This window comes from Poeciliopsis prolifica, unplaced genomic scaffold (assembly GCF_027474105.1).
Source record: "Poeciliopsis prolifica strain line A6 unplaced genomic scaffold, Auburn_PproV2 SCAFFOLD120, whole genome shotgun sequence".
NCBI lineage: Eukaryota > Metazoa > Chordata > Actinopteri > Cyprinodontiformes > Poeciliidae > Poeciliopsis > Poeciliopsis prolifica.
In genome coordinates, this window is record NW_026562495.1 from 373812 (window position 1) to 387428 (window position 13617).

At 40.6% G+C, this 13617-nt stretch overlaps 2 protein-coding genes across 3 annotated transcripts; one reads left to right on the forward strand and one right to left on the reverse strand.

The window, feature by feature from the left end:
• Nucleotides 1–4263: 4263 nt before the first annotated feature.
• Nucleotides 4264–9714, reverse strand: phf23b (PHD finger protein 23b). The gene is made up of 5 exons (XM_055024467.1): nt 9186–9714; nt 8015–8046; nt 7814–7906; nt 6026–6638; nt 4264–5843 (listed from the first exon to the last, which is right to left on the reverse strand). The coding sequence occupies exons 1-5, from the start codon at nt 9211–9213 to the stop codon at nt 5650–5652; spliced, it is 960 nt and encodes a 319-aa protein (XP_054880442.1). The 5' UTR covers nt 9214–9714; the 3' UTR covers nt 4264–5649.
• Nucleotides 9715–9836: 122 nt separating this feature from the next.
• On the forward strand, nt 9837–12917 carry elp5 (elongator acetyltransferase complex subunit 5). Of its 2 annotated transcripts, none has more exons than XM_055024469.1 (8): nt 9837–9933; nt 10406–10466; nt 11369–11449; nt 11616–11827; nt 11916–12091; nt 12174–12269; nt 12351–12451; nt 12557–12917. In XM_055024469.1, the coding sequence occupies exons 1-8, from the start codon at nt 9927–9929 to the stop codon at nt 12663–12665; spliced, it is 843 nt and encodes a 280-aa protein (XP_054880444.1). In that variant the 5' UTR covers nt 9837–9926; the 3' UTR covers nt 12666–12917. The 2 variants fall into 2 exon arrangements, with proteins under 2 accessions (XP_054880444.1, XP_054880443.1); XM_055024468.1 differs by lacking the exon at nt 9837–9933 and adding an exon at nt 9957–10328.
• Nucleotides 12918–13617: the final 700 nt, after the last annotated feature.

Genomic DNA, 13617 nt, shown 5'->3' on the forward strand with positions numbered 1-13617 from the left:
TATATATATATATATATAATATATATATATATATATATATATATATATATAAATACATAATAAATACATAAATACATATATTTACATAATTACATCGATAATTTTCTTTGTTCTAATTCAGTTATTTTCTAAATGAATTATTTTCCTTTTTATTCCTGAATATTAACTTTTTTAAAAAAAATACAGTTTTTACATAATTGAAAACAACAAACTTAGTTACTCAGAGTGTTTGTGGAATAACTCATTGTGTTTTTAGGCATTATTTCTGCTAATTCTCAGAGCTTTATTTTTACAGTTATACTGGATCAAATGATCCAAATTGAATTAAATACATGAAACAGATCTTTCTCTGACCTCTGAGCTAAAACCCAAACCTCAGAGTGATCTCTGAACCAACATCTTCATTTTGCATCTTTTTGCGTCTCTGTGTTGTAATGAAACAAAACGCATGTCCCACACCCAACCTCAGGCTCCTAATGAGGCCTGTCGCTGATAACGGAGGTAATCAGTGCAGCCTATCTGGCCTCTGCCCCATGCCGACATGCTGTCACGACTTATTTACTCTCCCCTCATCAATCAGCACTTGCTCTATCTTTGGAGAGTCTCGGTATCCTAAAATAGCAATAATTAGGACAGGGTGGGAAAAGAGGAAAAGTGAAAACGTGTCTCAGCGAGCATACCCAGCGAGCGGGTCCCCTGGCCTGCCCTGTCCTCCGCCAATCTCTCCATCCAGGCTGGCTGCTCTGTCTCCCCTCTGTTTTGTTTCCTGGAGACATAGGCAGCAGGCCGGAGACCACCGAGTAGGAGAAGGAGGGGTGTGTCTGTGTGTCTGTATTGGGTGGTGATCTGCAGAGTCCACCAGATTACCACACACACTGACATCCTGGTGCTATCTCCGATCTCCCGGAGCTTTTTGTTTGGCTTCTTCTAATGCAAAATTAGTGCAGACAATAAAAGCAAATAAAAAACTCAGTGATTAGTGATACAAGTTTACAAATTGTAACACACATTAATGCTTGTTTTCTTTAATCAGATTAGTTTTCTGTAAAAATCTTGCACAGAAACCTGCACATTTGCTGCCTAGATCCATGCACTGGCACTTTCAACCACCTGCTTATTTTTCTTGTGTGCATTCTTGTAGAACAGTGTTTATCCTGACTTCTGTCATAACGTGAACATTTCAGTAATAAAAATGACGCCTAAAAAAGAGAGAAAGAGAACTGCAGAGATGTAGAAACGTTGCAGCTGTTTTGATGTTAATGCAGAAACTAACAAGAAGCACTGGTTAACTACATGCAAAATAAATAAATTATCTTTAAAAATAAGCTGTAGTGGGAAGAGGCCCTTTTTTTTGGCAGCCTTTCATTTCAGTAAAGGCTGCCAGAAAATATCTTGCATTAAAAGTGATTGCCAGTGGCACAGTTGCTTGCATTTAAATATTTCAAAAAAATCAGTGTAATTGAACTTCTTTTATTTTATTTATAAAGTTGATCAGTTTCCAGAAACATCTGATTATTAATCCATAACTTTTCATAACCATTATCAGCTGTTAGATGGTACTTATTTACCCACCAGATTTTCAGGCATCTGAAAATCATTGTACTAGTCTGTTCTTCCAATGAAAGGACTGTGTTTTCTGTAAACACAGCACTTTTGATATGTTTACAGTAAAAGCGCTGAGGGTGGGTTGAGGGTTTAATACCGAATGGACATGCAGCGAAGCAACTCATCCCCACTGTTAGGTATGGCGGAGGACCTGTGATGCTGTGGCCAGTCTAGTGTATGGTCAAGCATCCTGACCTCAATAAAAATATATTATATCATATTAGAGGATAAAACCAGCTGAAACTGGCCTGAGGTCAACACAGCGCTCCCAGACGAACCCATGATGGAGAAAGTAACAACATCCTCAACAATGTGGCCTTATCACGCCGCCATCTGTCGTCGCTGAGGGTGTGTAATGTGCATGTATTTACTTGTGTTGAGGCATGTTGTCATTGTCCAAAAACCGACTGTAAAAAAATCCTGAAAATACCGGCCAGTAAGGCGGCAGATTTAATTGGTTTGTCTGACTACACACACAAACAATGACCCTAAACAGCCCCATTATAGTCCCATAATATAAACCCACCCTGCGTCCATCCCTACAAATAGCCTCCACACTGGTCAGCAGCACAGACGCCGCAGAGCTGCAGCCCAGATCTTTGAGCGGAGAAACCTAAAGAGAATATTCAAGGTGAGCACCTTCATATTTATGCCTCATTACACTGATTCCTGTACTGATGCATGTGCACAAATTCTTCCTCCCAGATGATCTGCTCCAGATGTGTGCTTCCACTGCTTGCTCTCTACATGCTGTTAGAGCAAATATCTGCTGCTGTGATACCAAGAAAACCCAAAAGGGTGAGACTCCCCGCCTCACACAGCCGAACAGTCAGACCTAAACACCTGCGGGGATTTGGTGACGTCTTGGTTTCTGCTCTCAGGAGGTCCACTGGCCGGACCACGACGTCTTCCACCACCTGTCCGACCCCGTGGACACGGGGGACCTCTCTGTGGGCGACGCAGGAGAGGTAAGGAGGGGTGCGGACGATCCCTCCGAGACCCTCATCGACCCAACGCTGACCGGTTCAGTGCAGAGCCAGAACAGGAACCAGAACCTGAGCAACCACAAAGCCAACGACAAGAGGTGAGGACGCAGGAAGTGCCTTTGGGTTCGGGTGGAACCCAAAGGCAGCTGTTAGATGTAGGAGATGGAGATCAGAATTTGAGTTTATTCTGTGAGGATGAAGTCCTTTCGTGAGTGCATGTTAAAAAATAAGAAAGAAAATGAACTTCAGATATGCACACAACCAAAAATAAAAAGTTTAGAGGTGAAATGACATCCTGAAAAGTATTGATTTTGTAGATTGACAGGATTAAGTTGAAGTTTACAACTGCATAAAGGAAAATAAACTACAGGCTGACTAATGTGTAGCTGAGCTGAATTTAACATTTTTGGGGACTTTCAGGAGGAAAATCGCTCCTCTGGACTCCATTGGCCGTTTCCAGATACCCAGCTCTCGAAACCGAAAGGTAAGAACTCATATCTTTGTACAGAGTTGTACTGGTGCACAGAAGAGCTTCAAAATATTTTTTTATGACGAGTTGATGACGGTGTAAAACAACGGCTTGAAGCTTATTGTCCTATCTGTGGGTGGCAGCGACATCAACGTGGCTCCTCATCCAGACTCGTCACTTTTCCAGCTAACTTATTGATCCAATTGTAGATATTAGCATGCTTAAGCAAGCAATTATTTTTCAGATATGTCGTGTCTGAATGGCATGCTCGCTCGTCTTTGCCATTTTGAACAGTAGCCAAGAGAAGTCTGTCGCATCATATTTATTCCACAAGAAAATCCCAGAGCACTAATAAAAAGTTCCTAGAAACTTCGACAACATATTTCCAGCTCTATTTATTTTATAGATGTCTTATTTTGTTAATGCTGTGGTTGTTTTTAGTATATTTAGTCAAGGACATTTACTTTTTGTCCCTGACTAAGTAAATGTACTCAAGGTAAAAATTTCTGGAGCTGTCAAATTTTGCAACTTGCAAAATTTCAGTAAATTTCAGTTGAAATGTAAATAAGAAATAGTGAGAGATTAAGGGTGGGGGTTCTTTAAATATGGCACAGAAAATCTTCAAATAAAGCAAAGTACAGCCCCAGCTGGGAAAAATATATTTAAGCTTCATATTTCATGAAGACATACAGTTAAAGCTCTTTAATAGGACCTTCATATTTGGATCCTCTTTTAAACCACTTGTTCCACTGGGAAATTCACTACATCACTTGATTTCAGTACATATGAACAGCAAATTGGTGTGGCAGTTAAATAAAATGACAAAGATTGTTATAATAGTGAAAGCAGATTTACCTTATTTAAAAGTTCCAGAGATTCTTCCACATGATAAAAAAATAAATGTTTAAAGTGTACTGATTGTTTTTCTTTTCCGCCTTAGGAAAAGAAATCTGTCTATGGGGAAAACTGAAACGCCTCTCCGACTTATAATCCAGGATTTTTCTGCAGCTATATTTCGTATTTATTCAACTATTTGTATTTAATTAATGACCAAACTAAGGTGGGATTCTTTTCAAACATCTCCCTCTAGTGGCAGAGGACAAGCATGACTGTTTTGTTGTGCGCCTAAAGTCATCTAAAAATAAAAATGGTCTTACAGTGTGTGTGTGTGTGGAGTTATTGGTACGGAAAGAAACCACACGATTTATGATCCCAAAGATTTTTTTTTAATTATTATTATTATTATTATTCAAGCTACAGTTAAAGAAAAACAATATCAGACTGCAGAAAATATAGACTTTGCTTGGGTATTCTCTCTTTTCACTTTCACATATGTACAAGTTGTCGAAGAACAGGATATGTACACAGAACTGAAGTTGTACAGAGAGCGCAACTACTCCCGGAGACTTGCTAAGACTCTCCCAACCAACAACGAAATACAACGGGTAGAAAATAAACAACGCCACAACCTATGCAGCCTCAACTTACACTTTTGTACACAACTTTGTTCTCTAGGCGAGACGATCTCTTGTCCTGAAGTGGGCACATCTCTGCTCCCACTTGACGGGAAAGAAACAAAAAGCCAAGGAATAAAACAGTTATATGAAATAAAACAAATATTTACCGCCGTTCATAAACAAGCCCGGGCTCAACCTTGACAACACAAGGAGCCGTAACCAGGTGCTTTACAACAACAAACCCAAACTCTTATAAAGATGAGACGATTTAAAAAAAAAAAAAAGCACTCAAAAACAACCAAGTTGAACAGCTTTCCTCTGTGGATCTAATTCAAAAGCAAGTTGGCTACTGATGACTGATTAATGAGCCAAAGACATTCAACCACCTCTCAGTGAATGCACTGGAAACATATCTGGGATTTTACTTTTTTTTTTTCCTCTCTCTCTCTCTCTCTCTCTCTCATCAACGACTGCTGGCAAGAAAAACCAAAAAAAGAAACATTTATAGGCAACATACCTACTGAGATGAGTTTGCAAATTTTAATAAATTAATCAACTCTTGTGTGAGAGAAGCGAGAACTTTATACGCCGACGTTCAGTGAGCGCTACTGACAGAAATAAAGCGCCTCCGAAATTAAACTTTCAGAATACTGTCGAAAAAAAAAAAAAAAAAGCTGCCCGTCGAGCATCCTAGACATAATTTAAGGAAATTAGCTGGAGTGAAAATTTCCTTTTTCTTTTGAGCTATACAATAAGTTACAATTCTAAGTCGATGCAAAATATCCGGCTTACTTGGATTGGTATTCCTTTAGGTACAAATTTACAAGTTGCTGGGGGGAAAAGCACGCTCGTGAGAAACAAAATCAATATGCACAAAGCCAATTAGTGTGGGAATTAATAAAGCAACCGGTGGCAGTTTTTCTTCACAGCCGGCAAAAAGAAATGGGAGGAAAAAAAAAAAAACCAAGCCAGGAATAAATAATGGTTTTTTTTTTGTTGTTTTTTTTTTTGATTGTCAAAATAATTTGTGCAACTGCAGAACCAGTTGCCTCCCAGGTGAGAATTTAGGCTGTTTTGGCTGTAGGCATCAGAGTTAAGTGAGTTGTCGAGAGGACAGCGGAGAACGTCCTTCTTAAGTGTCCTTTTTGTGTCCCGACCGCCGCAAGTCTCTGCACTTCTGACAGTAAAAGATGTCGGGAACGTTGGACTTTTTGATCTTCGCACATGACAGGTGCACCCATATGCCGCACTGGTTGCACTCGATCATCGGCCGCCCGGCGAACGGCTTCCCGCAGTAACAGGTGATCAGGTCCCACGAGTCGTCGCCTGTGGTAGATTGAGAGATTGTAGTTAGCGGACATCAACTAATTGAGTAACCGATTAATCGTCAACTGGAGTCTGCAGACTCATAAAAAAGGGAATTTGGTGGACAGCAATTAAGCAGTAATCAAGCTAAATAATTAATCCAGAGACATGTCGACTCCTAAAATGATCGTTTGTTATCGTACCGGACTCCACCATGATATCTTCGTCTGCGATCCATGTCTCGCCCTCGCTGGAGCTCATCTCCGCTTCCCTGATGGATTCGTCGGGCTTCCCCAGGCCGTGGAGGCTGGAGGTGGAGCCGCCGTGCGACGCCAGCTCCTCCCTGGCGGCCCGGACCTCGGCATGCGAATTCCGCGACTCCGAGTCCGTCTCGCTCTGGGCGGCGGAGCTCTTCAGCTTCTTTGCTTTGGGCTGTTTGGAGGAGTTCTTGCTGCGCTTGATGCGGGCCCGCTTCTCTCCCTCGCTGCTGCCGCTGTCCGGCGCCATCGTGGCCGAGCCCAGAGACAGCTTTTTCAGCTTCTTGTCCTTCTTGCGCTCGGCCTTGGCGCTGGCCTGGCTGTCGTACAGCGAGTCTTTGAGGCGCATCTTGTCCAGCAGGGTGCTGTCGGAGTGCATGCGTCGAATGTTTTTGCCCTTGTTCGCGCGGGCTTTGCGCACAAACGTGTGGATGGTGTGAATGTCGGAGCTCCCGTCTGGCCAGGCGTTGCCAATGGAGCTGCTGCCTCCGCCGCCCCCGTCCGCCGACAGCCCTGAGCTGTGTGCCGAGCTGGACGAAGTTGGAGACCAGGAACTTTCCTGCAGATCGAATGTGAATAATAAGAGTTTGTCTCTGTTATCTTACAAACAAGAGGCACATATGCTACATTTGAAGGTTTTGTTAAGGGGAAAAAAAAAAACTAAAAAAAAAAAGAAACATCTGTTATAAGTGATGCTTCTTTCTCGGTCTCAACTTTCCTGCTTGTGAATCACAAACGATTTTCATGCTCATAAACTGCAATGTTCAAATTTTCCATTTCTGAATCCCATATTTCATCAAACTGGGAAACTGATTTTTCCCAGGACTTTTTAGATCATTCTGCACATTTGAGCTGCAAAACATATCAAATTCTACAAATCTCAAAAAGCGCAATGAGAAAGATGGCTCTGGATTAGTCAGTTTGATAAAGAGATGCTTTTAACTCCTTTCAATTGCATCTACAGTGACAGACTTGATAAATCACTGGTTTAGTCTAAAAACAACGAGATTTGGTAAAAACTCAAAAACGGGAGCCTCAGTGGTTAACCTGGAATCTAGGCCATTTAAAACTCCTGGTTTAAGACGCGATCCTGACTAAATGAAAACAGCTCTTATTTTCAACAAATGTACAGTAATCTGAACATTTGCAGATTAATCGGGAACACGAATAAAGTTCTGATAAAACAAGTCAAAAGTCAGGCACCATTCAAACAAACTGGAGGCAAAATTCCTGATCACAAATATATGTACTCCCAAACTACAGAACCTCAACTCAAGAAAGTTTTTTAAAAATGCTGTAAATGTACAAACACGTCACTTTGGCAGCTCTGTCCGTCCCAGCAGACAAAACATTTTATTTGCATGTAACCCACTTTAGCGTCTAAAACAGCTGTGCAGCGTTTCAGTGCTTGAGGACCAGAATGCAGAGTGCTTAAGATGTTTCCCAGCAGTAACCCCACCTGATTTTTATTAATGGGGTCATTACCTGGGCCTTTGACACACTTAATTCATTTATTTGAATCAGATTTGTCAGCAGGGACACGTCTTAATCAGATGCTGAGGGCTTCCTTTGAACAATCGTTTTAGGTCTTCTAGGAACAAATACTATGGAACTACAACAGAAGAGTTTGTGTGCATCTTCGTGTATCATGTGTGTTGTAAACTGATCACATGAAACACAGCCGACTAAGATTTGTAGTAATGGTTTAATAGTACAAAAAAAAAAACATCTCACCTCTTTTGGACTGGGGATGTAGCCTGCATAAGCCAGAACAAAGCTGCAGAACTTGTTGAAGTCCTCTACAGTCCTCTTTTTTCTTTCTGGGGGCTACAGAAAATAGCAAAGCTGCTGTTAGAGGAAGTAAATCTCATCAGCGTCAGGCTGAGCAGCTAACTCCAAATGAGCGACTGTAATGATAATAATAAATGGGCTCACCAAGGGCTCCGTTTTACACGTCAAAAGCGAATCTGCGGAAGACAAACAAACAAAACGTTTCCTTAAATTGCCACCGAGCTTGCTTGTGTGCAATAAAAATGACACTACATCGCATTGTTGCCTGAGGGAGCGCTGCGAGACGAGTCAACTAATACTAGCATTAGCAGGCTAACCCGGGCCAATAACTTAATGGGGATTATTAACGACAAGCATGAAGGGCTTATTTAAAAGTCTGCTTCGATTAGCATCTTTGAACTCCCGACAGCGCCCAGAGGTGGGAATAGTTGCGAAATAAAACCCGAAGAAATCCGGCAGACGACAGCGCTAGCTAATAGTGTACACAACCGCAACGGAGGTCAGCCGTTTTAAACCACTCTCGTTCATATCAACCACATTTATGCGTATGGATTTAATAAGGGGGCAGTTATTAACAGGTTTGCTGTGTGGAGCTGCTACTGGCATTTAAACTAAGTTTTTTTTTTTAAAGAGCCAAATGGTCAAACAGCTTGAAGATAAAAGCATCAAATTCAGACAGTTGTGTTTCTCTAATCAGACACATTCGTTACTTTTCATGTCGGTCTGACTCGAGCTGTGGATCGTGTGGGTCATCTGGCACTTTCACGCTGGCTTTTCTTGAAATGGAAGTTGGAAGGAGAAGAAGCTTGGGTGCTAACTTGGGGCTAGCGAGATGCTGCTAACGTTTAATCGGGCGTGTCTGGTTCATTGCCGTTTTTAACTTCGAATCGGATTTTAAAATGACATTTTTCTGGCAACATATATCAATTGGTACTTTGGTTGAAAGCGCATTTAAGTATGCCCGGACATCGAATTATTGGTTAGCTTGTATTTAGCTTTTAGCCTTAGCTGTCTGATTCGGCGCGTTAGCTAACTAGCCAGATCCACATATCCAATTTTACTGTAAAACTACAGTAGCTACATTAAAACTACACCTATTTCACAGCACTTATATTTTTTCGGTACATTAACAACATTAAGTGGATTAGAAGGAGGCGAGCAAAGCTATTAATACAGCCTACCTACGCAACTACAACGTAGCAGTAGCATTAGTTTTACGGGGCTTAAAACCCGTAAAACTGCCGTTGACCGTTAAAACGTCGTTATACTGCAAATGTTGGAGCAATCATTTCTAAACGGTCTTTATCATACGTACCTTGGTGGTCAGACATTATGTCAAGCATTGTCGCCTAGCCGACGAGGCCCCGATTCAAGGAGAAGCCGCTTCTCAGCTAGCCGGAGAGCAGCAGCCTTCCCCCGGCGTGGTTGCGCCTTATCGCCCGGGTAACTTGGCACTGGAAAAAGAAGCCAAGGACACGAAGGACTAGGGAGAGAAAGTCTTCTTGAAGACGGTCCACAGTAGGGTCAAACTTGTGGATATCCCTCTCGGTCAAGATCCGTAACAACGGCAGCCGTTAACAGAGCACAAACAAACCACTTTTTGTAAAAGTCAAAAAATAGTAATTCCTCTGTCGCCTAGCGTGGCGAGCTTTTAAGATCCGCGTATTTCGAGCTTGCATTTGCAAAACCCATCGCTAAAGCGAAGAAGGAAGTGTATAATCCTCAAATTAGCACAAATGCTATATACAAATCCATGGTGAGAAGCTCTCGCATGAAGTTTTGTCGATCTTCGCTTTGGGTGTACAAACCCACTAGACTTTGGGCTTTATTCCGCGCGTTCGCAGCTTCTCTAGGAGGCAAAAAGGGGAGGGTGTCGTTAGACAAGATCGCCCAGAAGAACACAGGGAGAGGGATTCCTCTTCTCTGATTGGTTTCCAGGATTATATAGCGTTTGCGGATAGGCTGGAAGGATGACAGAGGGCGGGATCGGTCCGAGGAGCTCATCCAATCTACCACCAATCTCCCTGAAGCGACTTCGAGCTAATTCCAATTATGAATGCTGGGTAACGTAGTCTTTATGTAGCACTTACACTTTCACCCGACAGTGACAGTAAACGCCAGTAAACTACATTACCCACGAAAACATGATCATGGGAAGCTTGGGATATGATGTTATATGATCGTGGGCAACCAAAACATGCTAACCAAGCAAACAAAACAGCTTAACAACCTAGAAATAATAGCTTTTAGCTAATTTAAATGTACACATGTACGATAAAGAGATGCTATACGTTTTTTCCGTTTAATTCATTCAATAGTTTTTGTCTATTTTCTGTAACTTACACATGTGCTAATGTGGAAGCATGCTAATTAGCCGTAGATACTTGTACACCTTAGTCAACCATGTTGTCTGAATTACTGCAAGGCATTGAGAATGGAGGGTTTCTAATAATACGAGGTAAAAGTTTTAAATATTGCAGTACTCCAACAGTTTAAATTGACCCAATGCATTGCTAAACATCTATCATCCAACAGACTCCTGTAGATACTCAGGACGAGATCTTCTGAAGAGCTACATCACTGCTGCCTTAAACAGGTACAATGCTGTGCTTATAAAAACTACTCATTTGAATTTGACACGAATTTCTTCATATTCTCTCAGGATCAAAGTTATAAAAACATCCGTACTCATGCTTGGTAAATCCATTAACATTTTGCAGATGAACTCCGCACTTGTTTTGTCACAATCAGCAAATTTCTGTCATTTCTGGGTAGATATCCAATAACATGTATTGGCTGAAATAGTGGATATTTAAGCTGGTTGGTAAATAATGGATGGAGGCTGAGAGCATTTCAGATGTTTGATCTTAGTTTGCTTTATTGAGTTTTAGTCCAGTTTTTTGACATCGTTGTCTTTTTGTGTCTGAAAGGCAAAAATATCACTGTTAATATTAGAAAGAACTAATCAAGTACTGACCGAAAAAGAAGCCCCCTGATCCAAAATCAACACCTTTCAACTTGATTCAATCTGTGGCTTTCCACCTAGACAAAATAAAAGAGGGTTTATGGTCAAACAAAACAAATATATATTTTTTTATAAGAAGAAGTTTGTGTGTGAGAATCAAGGTCAGACTTTCAAAACTTACAACACGACACTAAATGTCAAGCATGCTGGTGATATCATCAAAACTGGTTTAAGAATTTATAAAAGCAACATGAAACTTATAAATTTAAATGAAGTTTTGTGTTATTTTATAGGAACAGTGAGAATTGCCAGAAGCTTATTGACAGCAAACTTGTGCATTAAAATCTTGTTTTTGAAAATGAATTAAATTCTTATGTTTTTTCCGGGGTGTACCCCAGAAAACCTCCAGCTGTCATTGGGCATAGACATTAGCTCCTCACTCAAGAACAAGCCAGTATAGATATTGGATGAATGTATATTCCTGCACTGAAAAATAACTATAATCTTTTTCTAAGCATATTTTCTGTTGCCAGGGAGGAAGTTATACATGTCTTGTGTTTTGATGTGAGTGAAGAAGAGCTGAAAGATGGATTAAAACCTTCAGACACTCAGAGGTAATTGAAACCAACATAAATCAAATAGATTGGGAAAATGTTGTGTTGGTTTTTCTCATAAAACAATTTTGCAGTTACAGCAGGACAAACTATCTAAATATTCAAGGTTTATAAAAAGTTTTTCAAAGCGCAGTAATTACACCAAGAAATATTTTTTTCTTTTCAGGTTACATATTCACAATGCCTATTCAGATCCCCTCGGGTGGACTGGTCACCCAAATTTCACAGCTCAACAGTTCAGTTTGGAGGACCTCACAAACTTGGTCAAACAAACATCACAACCAAAGCCAGCTGTGCTCGTCATCGACTCTCTGTCTTGGATATTGAGACATAAGACTGCGCCTGCTGTCTGCCAGACACTTCAGCAGCTAAGAAAAGGTGAATCAAACAACTTGTTTCTGTAATTTGGAGCTTTAAGTTGATGTAGAACTCCTTCCACTGATGTATTATTTTCTATTTTCATTAGGGGGAGCTGTGAGAGCTGTTATTGGCCTGCTCCACACAGATATGCATCAGAGCGGCACCGTGGGAAGCGTCTGCCACTTGGCAACTTCTCTCATCTCCGTGGCACCTGGAGTGAAGGGAAAAGAAGTAGTGGCAAGAGTAACAAAGCGCTCCAAATCAGGGAAAGTTTTCCAAGATGTAAGAAGCATTTTATATGTGGGTCACTTTGTTTGGCTAGTATTCTGCTTTGAATTACTGACAGCTTTCATTTGACCCCCAGGAGGAGATATTCTGCATCGCAGAGGATTTCACAGTTACCATTCTGAGCAAGCCTAGCCATGCTGAACATAAAACCAATAGCACAGAGGAAGAGCAGGTGCAGTTTAACACATCCTGAACAGAGCTGGGACTCTTGAAATGACAGGTGCTGAAAGTGATCTTCCTTGTGTGTCAACAGGCGGACCCAACAGCTAACTTGACCTTCAACCTTCGACTGTCTGATTCAGAGTTAGAGGCCAAGCAGAAACTCACCCTACCTTTCGTCTTCAGCAAAGAGAAGTCAGAATCTCTTCAATGATGTTACATGGCATTACATTTAAAAGGTTTTTAAAACTATACATACATCTTGTAAATTGTAAAATTGTCTTTCTTTTAACTTTGCAGGAAAACGGCTCTGCTCCATCCAGGTCCAGGTTCTGGGCGGATTCTGTATGAGCCTGATGCCAATGATGACTATGACCAGGAGGACCCTGATGATGATCTTGATGTCTAGGGTTAAGGCATGATGAACGCTGTTCATAAGATATTTGCATTATCTCCTCTATGCAGCCGAAATAGTGCAATTATTGATATTGTTTCCTTCCTTTCGTCTTATCGGGTTTCAAGATGCTAAACCAAACAACTTCAATTTTCTACAGGACATCTATTCAATCTTTATGAAATGTAAAAGTATTTCTTAATTTCACACTTTATTTTTTGCTATGTTTAGTTTTTCAAATCAATAAACAACTGATACAAACTTTTTTTTAATCTAAGTTGTTGATGCTTTTAAGAAAGATGTACTTTATGAATTAGTGTGGTGCCTTCTGTTTATCCTCTCCTCTCTGACAGTAGTACATAAAATAAAAAAGAGTGTCATGGGGAAATACCATCAAAGTTATTCAAAGAACTAATGATTATATATGTACTCTAAGTTTTTCTACTGCTCTCGGATGTTGCATTGCTGTCAGTCTCATTAGTTGTTTTAATTTTTTTCAGGAGAAATTCAAATTCAGAAATACTTTAGACTCCAAAAGAACATTAAATATTTTTGCATGCATCCATATGTATTCAGAATCCTGAGCTGCACGACTTTTAGCGTGTTTCTGTACCAGCTTTAGCAGTTACAGACTGAAACCTACTTTTTGCAAACAGCTGAAGCTCAATCAGACTGTAAACCTTTGTGGACATCAACTTTCAAGGCTTCTCAAATATTCTTCATGGGTTTTAAGACTTGACTTTCACTAGGCCACTTCAACCCAGGGGTATGCTTTGATCTCAACAACTGCATCATAGCTCACTGTATGAATAGGATTGTTCACTGCTGGAAAGTGAACCTCCTCTCTGGAGGCAGAAATAGCTTTCTTCCTTCCACTCAATTTTCTAGGAATTGTTTTTTTCTGTAAACACCAGATTTGTGTGCGCAACCAATATTTAAAACAAAATCTTGCTGTTTTAATCTGTAA